This window comes from Triticum aestivum, chromosome 7B (assembly GCF_018294505.1).
Source record: "Triticum aestivum cultivar Chinese Spring chromosome 7B, IWGSC CS RefSeq v2.1, whole genome shotgun sequence".
NCBI lineage: Eukaryota > Viridiplantae > Streptophyta > Magnoliopsida > Poales > Poaceae > Triticum > Triticum aestivum.
Window position 1 is genome coordinate 77,429,860 of NC_057813.1, and position 10,632 is coordinate 77,440,491.

The 10,632-nt window shown below is 50.3% G+C and overlaps 1 protein-coding gene across 1 annotated transcript; it reads right to left on the reverse strand.

Annotated features, from left to right (window-relative positions):
* Window positions 1-5,551: 5,551 nt before the first annotated feature.
* LOC123163218 (uncharacterized) lies at window positions 5,552-6,553 on the reverse strand. The gene has a single exon (XM_044580960.1). The coding sequence runs from the start codon at window positions 6,338-6,340 to the stop codon at window positions 5,849-5,851; it is 492 nt and encodes a 163-aa protein (XP_044436895.1). The 5' UTR covers window positions 6,341-6,553; the 3' UTR covers window positions 5,552-5,848.
* Window positions 6,554-10,632: the final 4,079 nt, after the last annotated feature.

A 10,632-nucleotide genomic window follows, 5' to 3' on the forward strand; every position in this document is an offset into this window, starting at 1 on the left:
GGTCTCTCTTGCGTTCTTCTTCCGTTATATGCTCTGTTTGTAGGGTGTAATTCTGGATTTTATTTGCATCTGATGTCATTAAGTGCAAACACAATAATTAGAGAATATAACAGAAACATGTTAGCAAATTGTTGAATGAGTAGGCAAAATATGATTACCTTGAATTTCATTTTCATTAATGAGACCAGATGTGGCCGTAGTTGTAATAGAAAATGTTGAAGCATCATGCGAGAATGCTGTATAGTTAGAGCTAGCTGGGTTGTCTGGCGAAAAAAAGTTGTCCAAACACATGTCAGCTAAATGGTTTTGACATACCGAACATCATGGTTACTACTCTTTAAGCTTACGTGATGAATGAAGGGCAAGTGCATTTTCATCTTGGACAATAGGTGGTTTTTCCCGCATACAGGAAGCACTTTCCAGTGCACTTGTTTGGTCTATTTTGCAATAAGCTTGTTGAATTCGCGTAATTTCTATGATGAAGTTAAAGTCACATAATGATGACATTCATGTAATTATCTCTAAATCGAAATGAGAACACACAACTTGACAGAATATCTACAAAGGATAAAACACAACCATGTAAATGGTGAGATAATATTACCTTTTTTATCTCCAACACAAAGGACATCCGATGTGACCATCACATTATCCGGGTATGATTGATCGTTAGGCGAGACTGATGTATAGTCCGAGCTAGCTGAATTATATGATTCAACAAGCTTGGTCAGTACTTATTTAAATTATGTAATAACTGACTAACTTCGTGCGAACACAGCACATACGGGACGTGGATCAATTTACCAACCATGATAATCTCGTGTGGGTTTAGTTCTCTCCCTATCTTCGAGCACATTTGTGATATCACATAGAGACTGGCGACGGGCAGACTTCCCATTGAGTTGTTGGTTACCCAAACCATCTGATATCTTATTGCGATAAGCAGCCCGCCTACCAGCGTTGATAAGATCCCTATGATATAATATAATCTCTTACCAGGGATACAAGCACAATATTCACTACTAAGCAACATACGTGTGCACATCAAACTAAGAGCATCCATCAACCTTACCAGATTTTGCAAGTATCGGCTGATTCTCATTTTGAAAGTTGATAATATCCTCATTTTGTTTAATCCGATAAACAGCACGTTTCCTTACATTGTACTGCTCCCTTGCATTTTCGGCGTATATTTTGCATTCATTATTTAATGATACAGTTTCATGATCGGAAGTTGTGTCCTCTGCATTTTAAAATACAAATAAAAATACAAATAAAATGATGGTTGGGAAGGTGGATATCATGCTTATGGATACCTTGAGTATTATCTCGTAGCTACATCTTATGAATAGCATGATCGAGTGTTAGGTTGGCCGTAGCTGCAAATGTTTGACCATCATCATGGTACCCAGGCCTTACACATTCTGATCCATCTGTACAGTTTAGTAAGCATGAATACAAATTCAATATTTGTTTGGTATGCACGCAATCAATCATGTACATGTCTCCGTCGTGTAATAAGGGCCAACATTTGCAGCTATGGTTACGATGCTTGGATTACCATCCTTCAGTTCTGTCTCGCTCGTAGGTGCTGCAAGACATTAAGCATGGTACAAGTCATGGTTACACTTGCACATCAGGCATCACATCACAGTATTTTTCGCACTTTATATACCGGGTACAGTCGCGCAAATAGCTTCTACTTTTTCATCAATGGGTATCAAGTTTGCATTGTATTCTTCAGCATTTTTTACGGTCGTATGATCTGCAACACATTATGCAAAAAGCTCAATATTAGCATAAAAGCAAGTATTCCTAGTACAGTGAACACTACCTGTAGCTACAACGTCTTCTTGTTGATGTTCACCGGATTTGCTTCTTGCATTACCCATTTGCAAATGAAATGACCGCTACCTTCGATGTTTCTGTGGCTGTGGTGTTTTTGAGGCCTGGGAAAAACATAAAAGCTATAATGATCGGACGGATAGAATAGATGCAAGATGAAAGCAAGAGAGAAGGGGAACTTGAAGGCATGAATAAGAAGGTACATACAGTACATGTTTATGCTCATTGCATTCAAATATATAGTGTAATTGTTATTCAATGATCAACAGTCTTCTCATTCCTTGCAATGCCAATTGGTGCTGGTTTTATTTCTTATTGGTCCTTTCTTAATTTTCTTAATAATGCATCTTGGCCAGGCCAGCCCTCCACCTTTCTTGGTGCTCACACTGGTCACCTTTCGGCTACGCCAAATTATCCACTATAAACTGAGGTATTTCCTTAAATTGCGTCCCCAAGACCAATGCCTATGGTAAAAATCTTCCGCTAAAATTCATGTACCTCTCTAATTCAAATGAAATGATCCATGCTATAGATGTAAACTGCTTTTCTTGATGATCCTTAGGTGTAAATGCACCAACAAGGTGATAGTACAGTTTCTGATTCTGTAATCTAACCTCACAAACAAGTTAATCAAGATATATGCTAAAATTCATGTACCTCTCTAATTCAAATGAAATGATCCATGCTATAGATGTAAAGTGCTTTTCTTGATGATCCACCACCGTAAATGCACCAACAAGGTGATAGTACAGTTTCTGATTCTGTACTCTAACCTCACAAACAAGTTAATCAAGATATATGTGATAATCATTGTTGTAACAGTTAATCAAATTAGTTTTCCTACGCAACAGCTAGGCAACAGCTATAGTTGTGCAACAGCTATTGTATGGTGCTTTCTCATTGAGACAATATGATGTTTTATGCACCTTCTCATCTGTAGGGTGACACGATAGATATTCTGTACAATTCGTGACCTGCAGTCTTGATCTGTAGGGTGACACGATAGATATTTTCCATGCCTGTGTGTATGTGATGGTTGTGTGTATGTGATGGCTGTGTGTATGCGATGGATGTAAATTTCTGATCTGTTTTGTATGTAGACATCTCTGTCTTTGTGTATGAAATACGGTGGCGGATCTGTGATACCTGGAAGGCGTCTGGCGGCGGATCTTCTACGCCGCAGGCGCTGGCTCGTGAAAGGGATAGCCGGCGCCACGTCCTGGACCTGTCCAGCGTCAGGTCCTGAAGGGCATCCGCGCCGGAGCAATGGATACCGGCAGCCTTGATCCGCGCCGGATCCTCGAAGCGCTCAGCGGAGGGTCCTGCACAGGACCAGCGCCGGAGCGGTTTTGATCCGCGATGAGCACGCAGGGATGGCGGAGAAGGACCGATGGGCGGCGGCGGGCGAAGAAGGGCACTGTCGCCGTCTATTCCTCGGAAGAAGAACACGAGACCTCGCTCGAGGGCACGAGACCTGGATAGTTTCCGCACACTGTTCCGTTTTTTTTCGCTGGTTAATTTTCGCCGGTCTGTCGTCAGTGGTTTTTTTCGTTCATCTCAGTTAATAAAGACGGGATGACGTGCGTGTGCGGGACTCAATCGCGGGGTTTTATCTGGTTTTCCGCTGCTGAGAGGGAGGTGGGAAGAAGTACCATAGAAGTACCAAAAAAGGTCGGGTGAGGTGGGACGAAAATAAAATCCGAAACGCGACCTACCAACTGAGACATTAGGAGTAGAGATTAGTACTTTTAGGGCGTCTCTAGCACTTTGCTCTGGAAATCGTCTGCGGAAAGGGGGGCCAATCAGCGGACACTAATATCGTAGACGGCCACTCAATATTGTCCGCATACATTTCAACCACTCTTCGAACTAACCGGACAAAAGTCATGCAAACAAGGCAGATTTTCATATAAATCCGACGAAATTCATTACATTTTAGATTTTTTTATTTGACCGGACTAACCCTACTCTAACCTAGTCTAAATGATCGCCAACGCCTGTTCCCCATGTCCGGCCATGAGCCCCGAGAACTGAAGCTCCGGCTATTGCATTCACCTTCTCCAGTTCCTCCTCGGTGCTCTCCAACTCCACATTTGTAACCTCCGCTGCCCGAGCCTCGGGAAGTGAAATTGTCCGCCTCCATGAAGCCGCCAAGCGGCTAATTGGCTGTCGATATTCAGCCCACCAAACTTGGTTTCAATGGGAGGGGGGTGGCCTTCTTGGGATCCGAGCGAGGGCGACCTACAATGCACTACTTTTCCTCGATGCCGGCGGCGCCCGCTACCGTGTCGCCTTTGTGGTCGTGGCGGCAGGGCGTGGCGGAGCTGGCGATATCCACCTCGTCGTTGCTCTTCCTCCACACCTCCTTCGCCAACTCGCCCATCTCCTTGTAGGCGGCCTCCAGTTTCTCCTGATATTGGCGGTACCACCAGCGGTCGCGACGAGCGGTAGGACTTGAGTAGCACCGCCTGCTCTGCCATGTCCCCTTCTGACGTGCCTGCGGTGAGATGCTCCTCCGCCTGCTGGTGCTCCTCGAGGAGATGGGGGGTTGTAGGCCGCACCGGCTTGCATCGCCGGAAACTGCTCCTCCCGCACTATGTCCATGTAGTGGGCACGGGCCTCACCGATGGTCATGCTGCAATGCACCGACGAGGTTAGCGCCAGTGAGGAGGGTGGCACCGGCTAATCCTCTGTCGCATCCTTCATTGGGACGTCGCCGGCCTCCAGCTGTCTGCCGGCAGCAATGGTAGCCATATCCTTTCTCTGCTCCGGCAACAGTCCATCCAAGAGAGCTTCGGAGCACAAGAAGGCCATGGTGGGAGTGGTTTGTAGAAGAGAATGGGACCGGAGGAGGATGAGTGCGGTGGTGGCCGGTGCTGGAGTTTATATAGCGGGCGAATGACAATGGTGGGCGTCAGACGGACGGACGGACGGGTGGTGCCGGAGAATGGGACGGACGGACGGACAGACGGCCGTGGTGTCGCTTGAACGCGAAGTGGTCACCTGCACCGAGAAGCGGCACGGAGGGCGCTCTCTCAAATGATGTGCCGCTTTAATACCCTCATCAGTGAGACGTCGCGTCTACTCTGATTGGGCATGAATATAGCACTGACGCTTTGAAGCGGCACTGGCCGTTTCGGGCAGGAAAAGCGAGCGGGCGAGTGAGGGGATTCGGGTGGGCTAGGGCAGTCAGACGCGGGCGTGGCAGCGGTCCAGACGCCCGCAAAGCCCCCGCTAGTTTGTCTCCGATTTGTGGGAAAAACTACATGTTCGGATTCATAATTCAGTGTGAACAAATAACCAATTCTGCGCACATATTTAACCTGTAAGGCTAAAAATATGGCGTCGGATTTTTAAGCATGACAAATCGAATGTCTTATGCAAATTTAAGTTTTTGTGGGGATAAAAAATTTAGTTTATGAACACAGCAATTTCCTGAAAAAAATAACCAAACCGGATTTGTCATGATTGTCAATTAAACTTGCCATCATCAGCAAACACAAATTGCCATAAAAACATCTGATTTGTCATGGTCAGATTTGGAGTGGAGTCCTGTTTAATTTAGGGATGCTTGCTACCTGCGCAAACGTTTCGTCCGAGGACGCAACAAGCGGATTCCTCCGCAGCGGCCGGCCAGGCCTGGCAGCCGGACATCCTTGATCCTGCTCTCCAGCCTCGCTCGCAACGTGTTGTTGATGCGGCACCAGGTGTGACAGCCGCCGGCGTTGAGCAGCCGGAGGCGTGGGCAGTGGTCGGCGAAGGCGGCCAACGAGGCTGGCTTGATCAGGCCGTCGGACAGCACGAGCTGCTCCAGCAGAGGGAGCTTCTTCACCACCATCGTGATGAAGATCTCGCTTTCCATGCGGGTGCGGCCCATGTCGTACCCGCACGTCACGTGAAGGCTCCGCAACAATGGCGCCCTGTGGTTATTAAGAGACGTTGATCAGGGAGATGCATGTGTGACCAGATCGTGGATCGACTGATCGATGGACGCGTGGGGTGCCTACCTGTCTGCCAAGTAGAGCAGGAAAATGTCGTCGACGGGGCCGCGGAAGGACTCGCAATGGCCGGCGCTGCGCCGCACGGCAGCACACGCCGTCGCCTGCCACCCTGCCGGTGGGTCTGAGTCTGTGTCCGAGTTTGAGACTGAGTTTGAGTCTGTGTGCGAGTCCGAGTCTGAGTCCGTGTCCGAGTTCTTGTGCTTGTCCTTGTTCTTGTCGGCGGCGAGGTTGATGTGCCGCCACAGCAGCGGCTCGTCGACGGCCAGCCGCCACCACGAGACGCACACGCGCCCGGCGCCGCGGAGGATGTCGGCCTGCGGGAGAAGGCTCAGGATGAGCCACAGTACGTCGCGGGGGAGCGCCGCCCAGTCCCTCCACATCACCGACCAAGGAAAACTATGCGCGTCCTCCGTGCGGCGGCGGCGGTGGCGGCGGCGGCGGCACGGTGGATCAGTTGATGCAGCTCTGGTTCGCCTCCTCGACCTTACTCCCATCTTGTTTCGTTAGGTTTGTTCGTCCGCCCAGATGGCCAGATTGAACCAGCAATAGGCCTGCCTGCCGTCAGCCCGATAATATAAGGAAGTTGTACAGATAGTTGTACAGATAATATAAGGAGGTTTAGGAACTCCTAAACCTGAACGGGAGTTATCGACGTCCATATCTGACCGTCGACGCTAATTAACACGGACGGCCACGAATCATATAGAACAGCAAAAGGATAGCCTCGTCCAAGTTTACTTTGACTAAGTTTGTATCAAAGTCGTAAAAAAAGGTACGTTTCCATCAAGAGGAGCGACACGACGCATCCAACAATTTTAAGCCAAGCTGATTCTCACAATCCAAGTTCAACCTTTGGTCATAGCTATCAGAGGGTCCACCACGACAGGAAAACGCTTCGGGCGATGGGGAAGGCGATCGCGAGGCGATTGCTAGGCCGCCGCTAGGGTTAGGGTTTTCTTGTGCGGGGGTGAGGTTGGATCTCCGGTGACTGCTTGTGTGACGACGGCGCTGCTCGGGTAGTAGATCGGCGAAGGCTTCTGGAGCTCCCGTGTGGAGGGTCTCAGGGTGGACACGGTCCGGTCCGGTCCGGTCCCTGACCGAGCCTTCGTTTGGACCGGCCGCCGGCGGTCCGGACCGGACCGGACCGAGCAGGCGAGCGGTCCTGTTTCCGGGGACCGGACCGGCGGCGTCAAAGCCCGGGCCAGCCCGAGTGGACCGAATGGACCGGCCAGGCCACCAGCGTCGATGTGTGCGATTGCTGCGACGAGGTGGCGTACGTGCGCTACTGCTGCGATGAGGTGGACGGCGTGCGCGAGCGCTGACCTGCGCGAGAATTGACTGACAAGTGAAAGTTTGAGGAAACTGACGAAGTGGATTTTCTGAATCTGATGAAACTAAATCTGACTGTTTGAATATCCCTACATGACCGGCTGCACCAACGTGAGATTGTCTCACGTAGCTCTCTCTCCGTAACAACTAGCCCTGGTCTCTAGTGCATGAACTGCATGGTCTCATGAGCTTATCTAGATGAGTTTGTTACGGAGGTTGTGTTGGCGTAGTGGCCGCACCTGCGTGCTCCTCTTCCCTGTATATCTGTAACACTCGACAGATGAATGAACATACAAGCTGTTTCTCTCCCGTTATTCCTTATTTCACTGACGAAACTGACAAAACTGACATGCGCGAGAAATCCCGACGAGCATGAGGGACTCCTCGAACAGCAGCGGCGGCATCACCTTCAGAGCGTTCGGATGGTGCCCAGTTATTCCTGGTGGTGCCGGTGAGTCGTTCGCCTACCTGGGCCAGCTGGTGGCCTGTGTACGTGATGTCTCCATGGCAGGAATTGCTGCCAGTTTGGGGTCGACTCCATGGTCGAGAACTTCAGATCGGCGGCGGTGCACGCATGGCAACGACGGCGAGCGGCGCCAAGAGGCGATGGCGCACTGGGAGGTGAGGAAGGGATAAGAGGGGAAGCGCGAGGACATGATGGTTCAACGGGGGCTGCCGATGGCCACGACGACGAGGAACGGCGGCAGCGGTGACTACCTTTTCTCGGTCCAACCGAGCGGCTCGGTTAAAGACCGGACCGGACAGACATTTTCTCGGGCTGGAAATTCCAGCCCGGACCGACCACTTTTCCCATCGGTCCAGGACCGTACGGTCCGGTCCTAATCGGGCCACGAGCGGGCCGAAAAGCTTGCTCGTGCCGTCCACCCTGAGGAGGGTCCATGGCAGAGAAAGTTGGCAGAGGGGCGGCAACGCCAAGTCTGAAGGCCACTCCCAGGAAGGACGCGGCGGCGGCCTCGGTTGCAGCGGCGGCAAGGGGATCAATGAGTCGGGGGGCTTCGACCTCTCCGGCAGACGACAAGACGACGGCGGAGGCAACCAGCCTCTCTGAGAGTTTTGGCGGACTGGTTCTGACGGACAAAGAGCGGCAAGGGTTTATCTTCTCGGATCCAGGGCTTCAAGCTAAGACGGTAAAGTGGTCGGCGGTGGGGAAGGTATTCTCACCGCGCCCCTCAACAAGCATGCGCTGGAGAGAGCGATGCCACGGGCATGGGGACTTCACAAGGAGGCTAAATTCCAGGACATTGGCAATAATATTTTTGAGGTGAGATTTGGCAGTGAAGGGGATTGGCGACATGCTTTGAACAACGGCCCGTGGCAGTTTGATTTTCATGTGCTTGTTCTAAAGGATTATGTGGGGGATGTTCGTCCTTCGGAGATGGTCTTTGATACAGTTGAGATGTGGGTGAGAGTTCCAGATCTACCACTGGGTATGAGGACGGAATCTTTTGGTAAGGCCTTAGGGGATTGGTTGGGAGAAGTTGTCAAAGTGGACGTGGAGAAAGATGGTTTTGCTAAAGGAGAATATCTCCGGGTGCGGGCTAAGATTTCAATTTTGAGCCTTTGATTCGTGGAGCTCGTCTAAGGACCTCACTGGAGGACTTAGAGGGGACGTGGTATGAATTCTCCTATGAAAAAATCCCGCACTTCTGTTTTGACTGTGGTAGACTTGTACACGGCAAGAGTGGGTGCGAGCCACCGGTGGACAAATCCAGCCAATGGGGGCCTTGGCTTAGAGCAACCACGGGGAAAAGTTCTTCATCCCTAAAGGAGCACTCGCAGATGCCTACTTCCAGCTCATACAGTGGGGGTGGATCAAGATCAGAGGATAGGGAAAGATCCCAGTTCAGTCATGCTCCTCCTAGGGAGCAGCCAGTTAAAAGGAATTTAAACACAGAGTTTTCATATACTGCTGACTCACGCACTGGCGGGGGGTCAAGGAATGATCAGAGAGAGGTGAATAGCCCAGCAAAGGACGCAACTAAGGCAAGAGACGGACAGGGCAGCGATCTCAGGGACAAGCTGGAGCAAAAAAGAGAGCAGAGTCTTCGTGCTGAGCTAACACAACGACAAACTGTGGAAAAAAAGCGGTTCCCCACGTCGGGTGCAACCGCATGCTGCCCCTCCTCCCGAGGCCAGGAGCCATGCTAGTAATTTGGAGGGAGGGAGGTGCCATGCAGGCACGTATCACGAGGGCCAGCGCCATGCAGATCGCGGGGTGGAGGACTGGCGCTGGGCTACATCGACCCATGGCGTCCGTTCTGGCCGTAATGGCCGACGGGATCACTATGGTGGCTATGTTTCTGGCCCGGCTGAGAGGACCAAGGGCAGGTATGTTCGAAGGCCATGGGTTCACAATGACATGAAACAGGAATCTCATCAGGTGTATAAAGAGAAGGAGGCAGGAAAAAAGAGACCACCTAAGAAAATATGGAAAGCCAAGGGAAACCAGGACAAGCAAGAGTACCATGGTACGTTCATTCATGATATGAGGCAAAAAATATCCTTCGTGTTTGATCGCATCGAAGAGCCTAATGCATCGGCGGACCCCACGAGTCGGGGCCGCCGGGACCAATGAATTGCTTGGCCTGGAACTGTCGAGGACTGGGGTTGGACTCGACAGTCGGCGAACTACAGGACCTCATACGGTCATACAACCCAGCGGTGGTTTTTTTATCGGAGACTAAGAAAAAAGCAAGGGCGATGGAGAGGCTGAAATGGAGACTTGGGTTTCGAAGTGGTGTTGCAGTGGATTGTAATGGGAGAAGTGCAGGTCTAGCATTATGGTGGAGAGAACACTTAGGCCTTGTACAATGGGAGATGCTTAGGGGAGGTGCTTAGAGACAGACGTTTCTTAAGCATCGGTGCTTATTTATACAGGATAGATGCTTAACTAAGTGTCTCTCCTATAAAAATAGGCACCGGTGCTTCAGAAAAACCCGATTTATTTTTCTAAGCATCTCTCTAAGCACCTCCCATTGTATAAGGCCTTACGGGTCACTGTTAGGCCATGGTGCCAGTACTTTATTGATGCAGAGATCAGTGCAGAGGGGCATACCTGGAGGTTCACTGGAATCTACGGGGAGCCACAAATGGAGCTGAGGAAGAAAACTTGGGATGCCATCCGTTACCTTAGATCACAGGACGAGCTACCATGGTTGTGCGTTGGGGATTATAATGAAATTTTAGTTAGGTCCGAACAGATTGGTGGCAACCCAAGGAGCTTTGTTCAGATGCAAGCTTTCAACGAGTGTTTAACCGACTGCGGTTTGGCGGATCTAGGAGCGAAGGGCTACCAATACACATGGGATAATAAACAGAATGATAATGACAACATCCAAGTGAGACTGGACAGGGCGACTTGCACTGCTGGCTTTGTTGGGATGTTTCCGGGTATGTGTGTGGAAAATATTGTAACTAAGGAATCGGACCACATGGC

Coding starts and splice junctions, on each gene's coding strand:
- LOC123163218 (XM_044580960.1), bottom strand. CDS start 6,340: ATGGGAGTAAGGTCGAGGAGGCGAACCAGAGCTGCATCAACTGATCCA.